Source organism: Prorops nasuta, unplaced genomic scaffold (genome assembly GCF_024137725.1).
Source record: "Prorops nasuta isolate Cenicafe-Biocafe unplaced genomic scaffold, Cenicafe_Pnas_1.2 PNAS00014, whole genome shotgun sequence".
In the NCBI taxonomy this organism is placed as follows: Eukaryota; Metazoa; Arthropoda; class Insecta; order Hymenoptera; family Bethylidae; genus Prorops; species Prorops nasuta.
Genome location: NW_027116811.1, coordinates 6,290,072 through 6,306,336, shown reverse-complemented (window position 1 = coordinate 6,306,336; position 16,265 = coordinate 6,290,072). Strand labels below are relative to the sequence as shown.

General features: G+C 36.7%; 1 protein-coding gene across 6 annotated transcripts in view; it reads right to left on the bottom strand.

Moving 5' to 3' along the window:
• Sarm (sterile alpha and armadillo motif) overlaps positions 1-16,265 on the bottom strand; it is a 50,619-nt gene that overhangs the window by 3,316 nt on the left and 31,038 nt on the right. For 3 of the 6 annotated variants that reach the window (XM_066735182.1, XM_066735180.1, XM_066735181.1), the window contains 5 exons: positions 9,099-9,227; positions 4,976-5,184; positions 4,460-4,727; positions 3,919-4,086; positions 288-389 (listed from right to left, as the gene is read on the bottom strand). In XM_066735182.1, the coding sequence (XP_066591279.1) occupies positions 288-389; positions 3,919-4,086; positions 4,460-4,727; positions 4,976-5,184; positions 9,099-9,227 (876 nt within the window). Of the gene's footprint in view, positions 1-287; positions 390-3,918; positions 4,087-4,459; positions 4,728-4,975; positions 5,185-5,257; positions 5,330-9,098; positions 9,228-10,180; positions 10,630-15,593; positions 16,017-16,265 lie in introns of those variants that run through there. The other 3 variants (XM_066735184.1, XM_066735179.1, XM_066735183.1) reach the window with 3 other exon arrangements.

Here is a 16,265-nt window from a genome sequence, read left to right as displayed (position 1 = left end):
GGTAGGCAGATCTAGAAAATACTGAGCTCGTGAAATGGTAGTATCTCTTTTTAAGCTTGAGCTTGAAAACAGTCTGAACTGTAAATGATATTACAGGAAACCGAGCTGTTAAGCTAGTAGATTTACGATAGCAGGAAATTCCTTGGCTCACTTCCAAGGAAATCGATGAAAACGCAAAAGTTCGAAGATCTTGCTGGGATTCCCCGAAAATTCGAATCGGCCTCGTGGGTTTCAGAGGAATGATTCTTGATAGGGATAATAGGGGTACTCCTTCAATTACTTTTTACCTTTTCAGAACTGAAGGAGTCGCTCTGCAGCTTCATCGTAGATGCTGCCATATTATTGCTCTCTTGATGTGACAAATCGCCAGCTTTCAGACTTCGTTGCTCCTGTAAAGCCAAATTAGAAATGAAATCACAAAGACTAAAATTATACATAAACATATATTCGATATAAAACAATTTAATGTCTATAATTTCTTCAAATGAAAGTATCCAAGCGTCCCAATGATATTTTTCATTTGGATGAAGAATTTGGTGTAGGTATCCTATTAAGATCGAATTCAATTGCAAAAATTATGCTAACGATCGAATCTCACATATCAGCACAATAACTGCACTGTTTTCCCATTCGAGCCATTAAATCACGATAAGAATCAACGCCAGACCGAATTGGATCATCAATTAAGGTAGATGGGCAACTTACTCGACCATAGAATATGAACACAAAACTGTGTGTTTAATGGAATTTCAAAAGTACACAAAACTGAATCAACGATGGAGCATTTTAGTAATGTTTTTACATATAACGTTAATGGAGTTTTAATGAAACGTGCTCGAGAACAACTTCTCGCCGACTTCCATGAGGAACTGAGAACGAAATGGTCAGTCGGGATCCAGTAAACTTGGCGAATCTGACGTATCGGCTAAATATAATCAGCGCGTGTCGCTCGACGTAGTTTTGTCCGATATACAATTGCCGTTTCTACTGAGGGAGTTCCGAGCTTCTGCTTGGTACACCTTGTGCTCGGGAATCTACGGCCGATGACGTCATCGGCGCCAGTCTTATCAGGCGCACATCCCCCTCTCAGCTGATATTCAACTTTTCATTGTCCATCACAGTCAATCGGCTATTTAACATTTTCATTCTACTTCTCCATATATAGTCACATCTCTATTCACTCGCATATTTACAAAAACTGAGTTTCCCTTAATAAATATAGCAGTCTACAGGGTTCTTAATTAAATTATTTTCCAACGTATATCCCATTCAATTCTGAACATTAATTATCTCAGCTTACCAAATTCGTTCGATCGAAAATTCGTTTTTGCAAAATTCCACGGTGTATCGGCCACGGAGCACTCATCTTTACAAATAAGTTTATCACTGTTCAGATAAGGTATTATCATTTTGCAGAAAAAGAAATCATTTTATGATTTCGAAAAATTACAGTGGAAATTGTGTTACACAAACTTCACTCGTTTCTGGTATGCTTTTAATGATTCCATTTTTAATAGAACTAGTAGAATTAAACTCTCTTCGAATAGCAATTTAAGTTGGAGCAGGTTGGACGAGAGCTGGACCGATAACACTTGTGAACTGAACTAAATTACTTAATCGCGATTCGCAAGCTCCGATGAGGTTTAATTTTGTTACTCCTTCAAGACGGTCACGTGGTGCAACAGATGCAACTATATATTTTCACGCACTTTTCTAGTTTCTATTTTCTAGCACGACGATTCATCATCCCTAAAGAATAATCGGTTAAGTGGACGACGTCCAAAAAAAATAAATTAAGAAGTGGAGCTTTTGTCTGAAAGTACAAATAAAATACTTTTTATACATCGAATCGCTGATAATTCCCACCCGAGTACAACAGTGATATTCTCTACTAAACTTTATCATTTCATATAGATTTCGTATCAAACGATTGACAGATTACGGATTTGGTATGTGAAAAAAAAATTAGTAAACAATTTCGTCACAATTCAGTCAATTCCGTGGTAGATCTTGATACTTGGAAGATTTCAAGGTCTTGAAAAAAAAGTGGAAAATCGTCATCAGCTGGCACGTCTTCGCGTTAGACGAACTATTTCTGTGTGACATCCGTTAAAAGACTCTGGCTGGCACAAGTTTCCAAGCAGTCCGTGAAAATTCATGGATGATCTCACCAATGACGATTCACAGTTTCTCTCCCGCAAAGTGTTACGAGAAAGTTCACTGGGCTCATAAATTTATGAAATTTCATCAAAACTATTATGCCTCTCATTTTTCATCGTTCGTTGAATAATTCACGATTAACGAATTTTATCAACGTACACGCAACGGAAAGATTATATATCACGCCTGTTTGTCGTTTCATTGCGATTGTCAAAAACTCGATTATCTCATTAATATTATTCAGATTAATTAACATTTATAGCCAATCTTGAGGAAATCGCGATGATTCTTTGCTAATTTATAACTCATGTGAGCGAAATGAAAGATTTATGCTAGACACTACTTTTGGCGAGATATTAAAATAAATACCGAATTCATTGGGTTTTCCGTGGGCACGAGTGTTCCTCGTTGAAAAGTTCTTCTTGGTCTCAGGATTGGCAGGATTTTCGCGAGTCTTGACAATTGTTGGCCCATTTGGCCCGAATAAAGATTGATATTCAATGCAGAACAGTTACATTAAAGTGAAAATTGAGATACAAATTTTTTACAACTTTCCCAGCCACTCGACTCTCAAGTTTTCTTAGGAAATTACAGGGAGTAACCGTGGCGTAGTTTCCACGTTGGTTTATCGAACGACTTCTAGGCGGATTCTAGGCGCTGCTTGCTCCTAGCAACCAGAGCACTACCCCCCGATGACTCAACTACCCCCATTTTCCACACGCTATACTTCATAGCCGCAAGAACGCTTTTTTCTCTTCGATTTGCACGTTCAAATATCCATGTAAAAAAAAAAAGATTTCTTCCATTCTTAATCATACTTCACAGTTCCTCGGTGTAACTGAAAAGAAATATTTATATTTTATTCTCTGTGTGATTAATTAAAATGTTAAGAGAAAAAAAGCTACTTAATCCTGAAACGAGTGGAGCACGTGAAAATATTCAAGCACATAAATTAAGAGCTGAAAGGTCAGGGCGACTTATTAATTACGTATCAAGGCTAAATGTGGCGTTCTGCAAATTATAAAAATTCTCCATTGCTGAATAAATTACAGAGGAAGGTCGATTGAGGCGTCTGCGCATTATGGGTACAGGCTTTTATTTCAATCTATATTACGTTTGATCACGAAGCTTTATTTTTCAAATTAGCAGTGGACTATATAGTTGACGATCGATGAAAAAGCGATGGGTTTACGTTAAATGCAGCTGCAACAAGCACCAGGGTCAGTGACCTTAGAATTTAAGTTGGCTGCCTCGACGCCAAATTGTGGCACTCGAGTTAGCATCCCGGCGCACCCAAAACAGCACACCTCTTATGTTTCCTCTTCCTCTTTTTCGTCGTACTTCTGTACTGGTGCAACGAGTTAGAACGAGAAAACAGATACTCGTTTCTTTTAAGCTTATTGCACCACCGCAAGAGCGAGGAGAAAACGAACAAGCCTCTTACATTTTCTTAAATCGTTTTGTCGCTAAGAGACTGATCTCACCCCAGCATATGAGAGACTTCATTTACTTAATTGCATATCCAATTTATTCCAGGCTCGTTAATTAAATGACCAAATCCAACCTATAAATTATTCCAGCTATATAACTATAATTGAGCAGATATAAGCACTGATTCACTTCATTGAGAAGCAAACAAACGTCATTTGAAGAAAATGAAGCATAGAATGGTTCTTGTAGCAGCAGCAAGAGATTCAAGTGAAACATAAACTTGAATCTGAGTTGGTCGAAGGGGAACACAGCGAAAATGATTCTTACTCTCGCTGCAGCGACACTTTTTTCAGCTGAGACTCCATCCAGCTCTACACGTGCTCGGGCAGCTGTTGCTGCACTTTGCTCTTTGTACGAAACGTCCCCAGCTTGCAAAGCTCTCATCTCAGCACTATTAGCCACAGCTTTCTCTGCACTGAAGCCGTCAGTGACCACCTAAAAAAAAGTCTCAATTAATATATGCATAAAATCGAATGGGGAATGAGATTGAGGAAAGCTTAAAAAAGGGGAGGGGGATTATGTAAGGAGAGAAAAAGATCTAGGAGAGTTGGCATATAAAAATATTGACTCAAGATTCTTGGCCGAGGTCAGAATCCTTGACCTAGAGAAAGAGACTATCTACAGGAAGCCACACCTCTGGCCAAGCGTTGCGTAAAGGACGAGAAACAAATATTATAATCGATAAATCGAAAAGTAGGAAGATACACAGATCTCTCAAGGGATCCATCGAGTGTATTTCTCCAACGTTTTGACATCTTTTGTACATCTTCGAGAAAGCCTCCGTCAGTTGCTTCTTCAAGATTCTCACCTTGGTCTTTGAGGCACTGGTCATTTTTTTCTGTTCAAACTTCATGGTCTCCTGTCCAGCAGGTAGATTGGGTATACTTGGCATGTTGGAGATGTTTGATATGATTGGTGGGCTTATGCTGTGATGAAGATTGTTGAGAGTGTCCAAGGAACTCAACTGTGAAGGTGAACCAACTGCAAGGCTTACGTTTCCAGTTGGTGGTGGAGTGTCCGGATCTGGGAACGTGACCAAAGGCTCGGTGAGGTCCTCTTCGGTTCCATTTCCATCCCTGAAAAGAATTCACGTTACTCCAGTGTTTCAACGAATTGTTCATTAAGAATTATTAAGAATCGGCTAAATTCTCAAACCCTATTATCAAATGAATTTACAAAATATAAATTGCAACAATTTTACATATTTTGATCATTAATTTAAAAACTAACAAGCTTTAAACGATTCCAAAATCATATTATGAGTAATATTATCAGTACTTTTTCAGAAACATTTTTATAATATCAGGAAATAGAGTTCACTGACCTATCAACAAGGTTCTCCATGCTGCTTCTGAGTCTCTGAAAGTTGGTGGACATGTTCTTCATTTCTGAGATGCCACGTTTGAGTTCTGTGAGGTCACTTTTCATGGAGCTGGCCTTCATCTCACTGGAGGAGGATGAAGTTAAGATCCTCTGGGAGGACTTGGCCACCCTCGAGCTGCTACTGGTCTGACTCTGGTTGGTCGTCAGCATCTGTGAACAAGCCAAGGCACACACATGTAAAAACGTACACTTGGGAAATAAATCTTGGGCACAAACGCCTTACGTTATTTCTATTTCAGATCCACGTGGCTGAGTCAGCTGAAACGATTGGAGGCTTCCTGGCAAGATATTGCCTCTGCCAAAAATTATAGATATACCTTAGTGGGACTGATTCATTCCTCGATTATTGGTAACTAAATAGAGGCTGATTTTAAATGAAATTCAGAGTCAAAATTGCTCTGCTAATATTTATAGAATAACTTTAAGGGGCTGATTCATTTCTCAATTATTAATAAGTTTAGGGGTTGTTTGCTGAGATGAAATTTAGTGAATTTTTCTCTTTTAAACTTACAAGTGACTCTTATTGTGACTTATTCTCATTCCTCGGTTATTATTAACTAATTAGGAATTGGCCACGAATAAAAATGAGTGAAAATTGCTCTGCCAAACAAATAGACAAATCTTGTAGAAACTGAGCTATTCTCCTCGAATATTTTTAAATAACGAGGAGCTAATTTTGGGTGAAATTAAAATGAAAAGGAACGAAGGGGGAACAACAAAGAGAAAAAAGCATTGCTTTACGTAACATATAAGAGTCGCCCACTTATATTTTTTTCTTTCCTTTACTGACTCTAATCCCTCCTTTCTCGACGCGTTCCAGTCTTCATGGGATTATTCAAGGTCCACCTCGACTGTCACCAGGTCACTCCTGATCTCTTTCACTCGCTCTCTCTTCAATTCTCAGACTTAAAAATTAATTTCCATCACTGTTTAATACTTTCTTTCAAACGTCATCTTTGGCTAATCATGCAAAAAATATCTTGTAACTCCTGAAATTCAATTTTTAAGGATGGAAAAATTTATTGAATAAGCTTGAAAAGTAAACAAATTATATGGTAGAAGAAAAATAGAAAATTTGTTGAAACGACTCTGATAAGTTAATTATTATTTATTAAATTTATTAATAAAAAAAAAAAAAAAAAAAAAAAGGATCTGTGGAGCAGTTAAAATTTTGAAAAATTAAGCCTCATTATTTTTTAACGATAATTTGATTTTATCTTTGAATAATCGATTGATCCAGCCAATATTATTAGTTTGTTAAAAGATAAACTGTATTCGAGGAAAAGTATATAGTTAAAGAATTCTTGAATTTTAAAGTAGACCTCGCTGATGTGCTTAAAAAATAAAATGAATAGCCAAATAAGGAAGAAAATGTAGGTAAACAAACCTAACAGCTGAATAAGATAAACAAAAGTTTTCCAGAAAGAAAATAAACACAGTATTCCAAATATTTAAAGGCTAACTAAGCAATTCTTTTAATTTAAAAAAATTTTATTGAAAAAAGTAATAAGCATATATAGCAATAGGAGAAATAGTGATGAAACTATAGCTTCCAAGAATAATTATTCAAGTCAAAAAATAAAAGAGAGAGAAAACTGAAATTTCATGAAAAAAAGTAAACAAAGAATTCTTTCAATTTAAAGAATCCTTATTGAAACGTTTAAAGATTAAAGCAGTGGAAAAACTGTGATAAAAAGATGAATTCTAGAATGTATGATTGGAGCTAAAAGATAAAATCGAGTAAGAATTTTATTAAAAAAAAAAAAAAAAAAAAAAAAACAGTATTCAAAATAAAGTAAACAAAGGATGCTTTTATTTCAAATAGACTCGCCTGCCACAATTAAAGAGCATAGTAAATTAGAGAAACAGAGATGAAAGAATACATTCTACGTTCTACAATCTACAATTTAAGCTAAGGGATACAGCAGAGTGTGAATACGAGTTTTCACGGAAAAAATACAAAAAGTATTCGAAACAAAGTAAACAAAGAATTCTTGAAATTCGAAGAGATTTAGTTATGGAACACTGCTAAGGAATCTAGTGAATTGTGAAAAGGAGAAAGCAATAGTAATGAATATAATAGATTCCGGGAATTATAATTTAAGCTAACAAAGCTGAGAGTGAATAGAAATTTCATACGAAGAAAAAAAAAACAAGTTGATAAATACAGTATTCGAAAACAGAACAATAATGAATTCTTATTATTCTAATGGACTTCATTGGAACGATCAAAGAATTTATTGAACTATACAGAGAAGAGAAAAGCAGTGATAAAAAATAGATTTTAGAGTTTATAATACGAGCAAACGATAAAAAGGGGAGTCAGCAAAAATTTCACGAAAAACATTTGAAAAGAACAAATAAATACAGCGATTGAAACTGAAGTGAAGAAGGAATTTTTGTAACTAAACAAAGCAAAATATGTTGAAACGATTAGACAATGGAATGGTTAAAGAGCACAACAAAGGAGAAAAAACTTATGAAAGTATAATTGAATCCAGAATTTATAATATGGCCAAACAAAAGAAAACAGAAATTTCACAGGAATAAAACTGTTAAAAGAGTTGAAAGGAACAAATACAGTAATGGAAACAAAGAATTCTTGTAACTCGAAGAGACTCGACTGGAATATAGGTCAAGACAAAATAATTAACGAAATTTATTATAGGATTTATTAACGCTCTGGTACCGAACTGGAATTAAAGGAATTTAAATAACGAATAATTGCAAAATATTCTGCTGAAACGAGAGAATGTTTCACGCATGAGTACATATTAGTCATAAATAAATAAATAAACAGAAAATTAATTACTCTTCAAATACGCTTTACAATTGTATCTTCTCCTTTAATTCAATCATTTCTTGTAGTTTCCTCTTTAAGTACGTTCGGAATCACTTATGAAATATACAGTATAATTAACTTGGGAAAAATTTAGTGTACAATTTTTTAAGTGTTTCGAGCATAATCTGCTCGCGAAGCATATACATAACACGAACAGTATCTCAATTACACATAAATATAAAGAAAATATTTAGCAATGATTAAAAAGAATTAAGAATTCATGACTAGTCTATTACGAAATTTAAAGGCTTTGACAAGCAAAAAATTCTTCAAGTGTTCAAAGATAAAGAAGAAAGCTTTAAACAAAATAATAATAAAATTTAGAGATTGCCATAAGGTACAAATTTATTTAAAATATATATACATATATACTTAAGTCAGTAAAAGTGACGAAACACACAACAAAAATGTAATAAAGCTTAAGCGGTTTGAAGGGTCCGCTGCGTATAAAAATGTATAAGGTAAAAAAAAGTGATTCATTCATTAAAAAAAAGGCAATACTTTATTATTGTAAGATAAGAAACAATGGAACACCTTTTATTGTACGTTGGTACGTCTGAAAATTGACAAAAAAGAAACCATAAAATTGACTTTACGTTTTTTTACAAAATTAAAGTGCTTTGTGTATATTGGATAAATAGAAAAGTGTAGCGGATAAATAGTGAGAGCAAAATAAACAAGAAACTTGAAATAAAAAAAATATTAACGAACGAAAAAATGTTTAAAGAATGAAAAATGAGGTCTCTATTTAGAGTGAAAAAGTTGACGGAGGCAAACTCGATAAATTTGTGTAGAATTTTGACTCGAGCGATGACGTCACATCACACGTTAGATTCAGATTTTATCTCCCTTTCTATTCCCTTTTTTTTTTTCACGCATATAGGTAGAAATGTATTTCCGCGTGTGTAGCTCGTTTTTCGGGTGAGCACGTACGTAACGTATACACACATAAACACACGCGTGCACGGATGAAGCTAAACCCACGTGGGCGTACGTCGCGACGTGTTGTGACACTGCGCGGCGTGACGTAAAGAGCAAAACGCGAATCAAAGGTCGATCCGGCAACAGCGCTAAAATAAGCACCGATTTTCCAGTTACGCTTTACCCCCCCTCCCCACTCCCCGAAATTCCACGATAATATAATAACCATTAATCGACCGATGGTTCGCTCGGAGATTATTATTATTTTTGTAGTAAAAATGACTAAAAAATTTTATCTCACCTGAGATTTAGTGACCTGTGGATGATGGGAAACATGGGACCTTCCGGTCACCAAATTCTTCTTCTGGAAATTCTCCATGACAGCCTCCATGTCCCCGTTCTCTCCCCCCTCCACCGGGAACTCTGACATCTGTAAAGAAAATAAATTTCTTAGTGGTATTCGATGGTAATTCGAATTTTGCGAATTAAAATTTGAGAAAGATCGAAAGTACGAAGCATCCTGCTTGATAAATTGATTTATTAACGACGAGGGCTTAGGAGAAAAAACTTGCAACGTTGGCAAACGTTCGAGAAATTGTTGGAAAAGCAGCTGGCTGAAGTTCAACAGGTGGGGAATAAATTTCAGTGCGATCGAATGAATTTCCCGCTATACTATTTTCAACATTTTCCTGGTTAGAGAAAACTTTGTTTCTTTAGTACCTCGCTCCTTGTATCGTACAAAATATTGAGAGATTATTTTTGTTTACCAAATTTATTTCTGCAATTTTTCTAATTTTTCGAACATTTACTCGAATTAAATTACCTTGTTTACTTTTACCCACCCCCCCCCCCCCCATTCGACAATACAAATTCTATTTTCTTCTCCCTCTTCATATCTTTTGCTAACGCGGATCCGGGATCGAGGGGTTTTTTTTTTAATTTTTTTATCGTACGAGTGGGTATACCAGTTTGCGTGCTTAGTTTATTCGGTTTATTTACAGCGACTAGTTATCTCACCACTTGGAGAGCGCATTCTCTCTTATTTCACATAAAACACTAATTGATTCGCTTCGATAGCCTAAGCTGAGATAATATAACGCATGTTATATACGTTCGATCGATTAGCCAAACTCAACGAATGCAACTAAAATTAACTCAAGATCGTTGAAAAGAAATCACTTTATTATCAGCTTCTTACTCAATACAAGTGGTTCTACTAGTTCCAATAAAGAAACCACTTCTTTCGAAAAAAATAATTCCGGGTAGCTGGATTTGTTTTGCAACGAAGCTGCCACTGGAAATGTTCTGAATTTTTCATAGCTTCGAGAACACACTCGGAATTAGTATGAGAGGAGATGAAAGCGATAAAAGTGGTCGACTTACTTTAATGCGCATTTGGACGAGAAGATTTGTTTACTTTTCGACGAGAAAAAGTCTGAAAGATCCATCAGCACATTGCGCAATCGATTGAGAGACTTTAAAAACACTTTAAAGATTTTTCCTAGCTTGGAAAAACTTGGATCGGCATGCTCACAGAAGTATAAGCATACGCAGTCATTTGGATACGGCACGAACTATTTAAGTAAACACGATATTTATAGAAGATATTTTTAAGCTTCGGAAAGTCTCGTATTAATACACTCGAATTTCTATTTCGGGATATTCGATTGAGATAAGAATACCGATAAGAAAATTCGATCGAAAAAGCGTTGAACCAGGCAATTCTCAGAAATTCTCTTTGATCGATCGTAATAGACTTTGATCGAAATTCGTCGAGCGACAATTTACCGCTCGAACAAAAGATGATTTTGGCGCGAGGGTCTGCGATAGACTGAGCCGTGTGTGTGTAGTTTCGGAACGCTCGGCTGCTACGACGACGCCAGCGCCATCACCTTACTCAGCGGTGACTGCGCCAACTAACAAACGTTCGAATTTTTCCCGCCATTTCGAGCGCGAATTAAACTCGATCAATTCGCGCGTAACATTAATTCGTATACTCGCGCGGCATTTAAAAAATTCCTCGCTACCTTTACGACTAAAACTTTTGGATGGTTTATTCCAAATCGAAATATGTGGCGTTATTATAATATGAGAAAAACAAATTTTAAAATAACTTACTATAGGATCCATCCAGAGGAGTCCGGCTATTATTTAATTATTTCAAGGCACGACAATTATGGATTAAAATTTGATATTTCAAGAAAAAGACAATAGTTGTCTCGCACACTTGGTAATAAGGTTTTTTTTTACTATCTAACGCATGACTCCACAGAGTACCTTGAAAATATATAATAATTTATTATAAAAAAAAAAATTGTATAAATATAAATAAACGAAATAAAGGAAACGTCAAAATAAAAAACTATTAAGAGTATAGTGTATGAATAAGCTAAGAATAAAATTAATAAATGAAACAAATGTTTAACTGCAATGGGTGAGAATTTCTGTGAGAGGGATTCGAGGAATTTTTCTAGCGATATTCGATAGAAGGAGACTGATTGTTTAAAACACGTTTCAGCAGACCCAAGTGCTTTAGCCAATGCACTTTCGTCGAAGGAGGCTCGCGTGTTATGTAACTTGTGTGATGCCGGGTAAAAACACTCATCCCCACCCCAATATCCTCTCTCTCTCTCTCTCTCTCTCTCCCACCGATTCTGGGAACCGAGCGATTATCGTTGTCCCAGTTAAAGATGAATAGAATTCAAACACAACACACACATGCAAATGTCGAGCACACGTTCGAGGAATCGTCCTACCCACACGTTCTTGTTCAAATTCGAGCGAGGAATTGGAACAAAAAATTGCCATGAACTTCTCGGAACGGATCTCGACGTGGATGATTAGAAATTTATGAATTAATTCATGGAAGGGAATCAAAATAAAACAGTTAACACACGCAACTGTATAATTTGTTTTTCTTTGTTTACAATAATTCTACAAGCACGAAAATCTTGCAAAGCGAAGAGATATGAGAATTTTCAGAAAAATTTAATTAACATTTTAGCAATACGTCTGTATATCGTTACGTTCGATAAGGGAATAAATCACGGATGAAAGGTGATAAATCAGAAATATTGCGTTATCGCTGACCTACCAAGAGGTAAATGCATATTTTATGAATACATTTCCATTAGTGTTTTTCGCGTCTCTCTCTCTCCCCCTCTTCGAGTGACTATTTTTTTTATCAGCACGTGCTCTCCCCGAGGACACCCGGTATGCTCTCCCCGAAATTCCAACGACTGGCATTTTCTCACATTTAACTCGCTTGACTGCATTCCGCGTTCTTTGTTCCCCGCTTATTTTATAAACAATTCAATTTTTCTGCTCGTTTCTCCACAAGATTATTCGCGCGATTAATTCTATCCACTCGACTTCTATCTAAAAAAATAAACTAAGAATTCAATTTTTTTCTTTTTACCAATAATTATGTCGCAAGAACAAAACTCACGAGGATTCGATTTTTAAACGGCTGATTCTCGACTGTCCGGATAAAAATTGTGCGTTAATTCATAGAAGCGTGTTCGTAAGTCCGGTGTAGAATTTCATCGGACGATCGAAGGCCGAGAGTGAGTTATTAGCGTATGCTGTGTGTAACGTTGATGTGAATTATTCGTGTTGCACGACAGCGTTGACTGACGGACCTGTCAAACTGGCGAGATATACAATGTTCGAGATAAGTGAAAAGCTAACCTGGATTCCCGGATCGGTTTCTAACGGAAGATAACGACCCTCGACATTCCTTGTCGGCATAAATCAGTCAAGGGCTGTCGTACTTCCAATGCGTTTCGTCCATATTTTTTTTTAAATTATCCCAGTCGACAACAAAGCCTCAATTTTTCCTTTCAAAATTCACTCGCTTTGTAGCGGCGTCTGGAATTCTCGCGTGTCAAAGAATGCAGCGAGCCGAGAGAGAGAGAGAGAGAGAGAGAGAGAGAGAAAAAGTCAAAACAAACACAATTATACAGAAACGATTATAGAAAAATGCTTGTCGCATTTCTGTCAATTCGCGGAAGACGCTTTTGTTTTTACTTGGAATGTATCGCTCTACGTTACCCCCCCCAACCCCTCCCCACGACGAAAAAACTGATTATATATAATGACTAACGCGTATATTCGGCTGTACGATTTCTTGGAACTATGCACAAAAGAATTTCAAGTTTTCTGTCCAATCCATTAATTATGTGCCAGGAGATTTCTTTCCATATTTTTTTTCGCTATACCAAACAGTACCGAGAAAGGCTAAGCTCTTCTCAGAAAAGAATTCAATTTAATTCATCAGTGTTTACTTTTTGGATGAATTCGATGAATTCTCGCTTTTGGAGTGCAAAGAATTTTTTTGGCTTCTTTCTGCCGTGTTGTTACGTACGGTAAGAAGAGAGACTAAGCTCTTTTCTTAAAAAACAATTCAATTTAATTCATTCGTATTTACTTTTTGGATGAATTATCGCTTTGGGAATGTAAAGATTTTTTCTAGCTTTCATTCGCGTTACTAAATGGCAAGCAGAAATGATAATAAGTTCTTTTCTCGGAAAAGAATTTCAGTTTAATTCATTCGTATTTACTTTTTGGATGAGTTATCGCTTTGGGAGTGCGAAGACTTTTTCAACCTTTTTATCGCATTGCTTAAAAATACTGAGGCTAAGCTCTCGTTAAAAAAGATTCAATTAAATCACTCGTGTTCATTTATTGGATGAATTCGAGGTTTTCGAGTACCCCGTGATGAACAGTGTGAAATCTCTTGTTTTGTTGTTACGCGAGAGTTCCAACGATTGTTTTGGGAGTGTTTCGTTTGGACAAGCGTTTCGCAGAGATACAATGTAATATCAACAGAACGTTTTTAAACTATTCCAGACTTTACCAAAACAACTGGAAAAGACCGAAATTTTCGCAGGAACGAGCCGAGTTTAAGAATCCCTTTTCCACTTTGCATTCGAGCGAGTTCGAGTAGCGAAATTACCACGACGAACGGTGAATTGTAATTTTTCTCATAACACGGGAATTTCCAGCGATTGTTTCGGATGTGTGTTGCGTTTGGACGAGCGCTTCACATCAGACATCTGTGGGCGTTTCTTTCGGTCGCCAGACAGACACAAAGCGGAAGGTCTCCGAAGTCCCTGTGACGTTATAGATTGCCACACGTGTGTTTAAAGTCCACTCGACGCAGAAACCCGACGTTGAATTACGATAAATCGAATTTCGAAGTGGGATCGCGCGCAACCACGCAGTATAGGGTCATCCTCGAGTATTCGAATCAGTTTCTTCGTGTGCCGCCTTCCTCTCTGAGGCTTTCGACTCGACTGTCAAAGCACAGTAAAATTGGAGTAGGTTGAATCGCGAGCTGGAATATTTTTATCGATGGAATTCGACGCTGGGTGAAACGTCACTGATGACGCTGCACTCGTGGGCGGCCAATCACAGATCCGGCGTCACTTTCCGCTACAATCAAGTGACGTCATCGCTCCTCGCGTGGCTGTCGCGTGTTTTGGATGCGTGTAGCGCGAGACTCTAGGTCAAGTTCTCCAACATGATGACTAGTACCTCGCCACCGCGAAACTCTATACTTTCTTCAGCGTTCCCATTGGGGGGGGGGGGGGGGGGAACAAAAATTGGCAATTGTGTACGATAATAATAATAACTCACGTGGATTTGAGAAAAAATCCTTTAATCCTCGACATTTTAAATTTTCCGAATTTCATCGAAATGTTTGTGTAGCTCGTTCAATGCCTCGCAAATGTTAATTCGTTAATTAAAATTCGCACACCGTTATGTACAGCCGCAATGATCATTCCAGGTTAAAAAACAAAATTTGCCAATTTTGCAATAAAAATATTAACTTGGGAATATTTTCAATCTGATCCTTATTCGTACCTCAACATTGGCGTTTTGTGCGTTCTATCGCAATACTTATGCTTACACAGCATGTTTATTCCTTCATCAACGTTTATTCTCTAATTAAAGCTCGTACTTCGATGGCGCTGAAGCTGGCAGAAAGTTTGCCAGCAGAAAGCTTCGCGTCGTGTAACATGGACTCTCGAGCGTCAACTTCAGAGGGAAGAAAGATCAGATGCGTTTAATTATTTTGGCTGAAATTTATTGACAGACAAAAATAATTATAGGCATTTTCAACTGCATATTCTTATGCAGAATTAAATCACGAAGAGAATGGTACTAATTTCATCAGGGAGCTAGATTCCTGTAATAGATTTTTTGGACAAATTATGCCAACATGAACATGGAAAATTGACGTTTTCCACCTTTCGGTCAAGAGTTGCACATAGCAGGAAATTTAAAAAATTTCTTTCAACTGCATATTCTTATGCAGAATTAAATAACGAAGAAAATGGTACTACTTTCATCGGGGAGCTCGACTCGCGTAATAGTTATTATTGACGAAGAATGTTGAAATGAAATAACCAAATCGTATTTTCATACTCTTTAGACTTTTCGCTATAACTTTCCGTCATTTTTTGTTAAGAAAAACTATTACGCGAGTCGAGCTCCTCGATGAAAGTAGTACCATCCTCTTCGTTATTTAATTCTGGATAAGAATATGCAGTTGAAAATGCCTATAATTATTTTTGTCTGTCGATAAATTTCAGCCAAAATAATTAAACGCATCTGATCTTTCTTCCCTCTGAAGTGTTGGCGCTCGAGTCCATGTTACACGACGCGAAGCTTTCTGCTGGCAAACTTTCTGCCAGCTTCAGCGCCATCGTACTTCATTATGGTATAAAAACAATTATTCCGGACAAAAAAAAGGCCATTTGTTAATTGCGCAATAAAAATACGAACTTACAGATTTTAAATAAGATCCTCTATTCCTCAGCATCCAAGTTTTTGGGATTCTATCGCAATGCTTGTGCTTGTGCAGCATGTTTAATCCTCGATCGACGCTCATCGGTACTTGAAATTCGTACCTCGTTATGACAACAACGATCCTTCCGAGTAGTTGACTATTCGCGTAGCAAACGCACTATTCTCTCCTCCACTTTCTGTATTTAGCAAAACAAACAACGTTTCGTCCAATATTAACTCGAATTGTTTCATTGATGAATCATTCCATTTGTTTTTTCTTCTTTTTTTGTAAATTACAATGGAAAGCAGTAAATTGATTATCCAGCTTCGTACATGTGAGTTTGTTTTTGTTTAATTTGCGGAACAATCACAATTGGATTCCAAACAAACTCCCACGCGACTTTTTCTTGCCAGACGTGGCCGGCTTTAAAGAAAAAAGCAAAACACTAATATTTTTAACTCGTCAATGGGTTATGAAACCTTATCAGGCTCGAGGCTGCAGTTTTCGCGGAGATAACGCTATCAGTGACAACTTCCGGTTTTTTCGAGTCATTTATGATTTGTAAACAAACATTTTCTTTTTCTTTGCAACAAATCCACCGTATCTCGTTGGAAAATAACATCCTGTCCGCGCGAAAGCTTGTGGATTTTCCGTTTAGCTAAAAACCCAGTG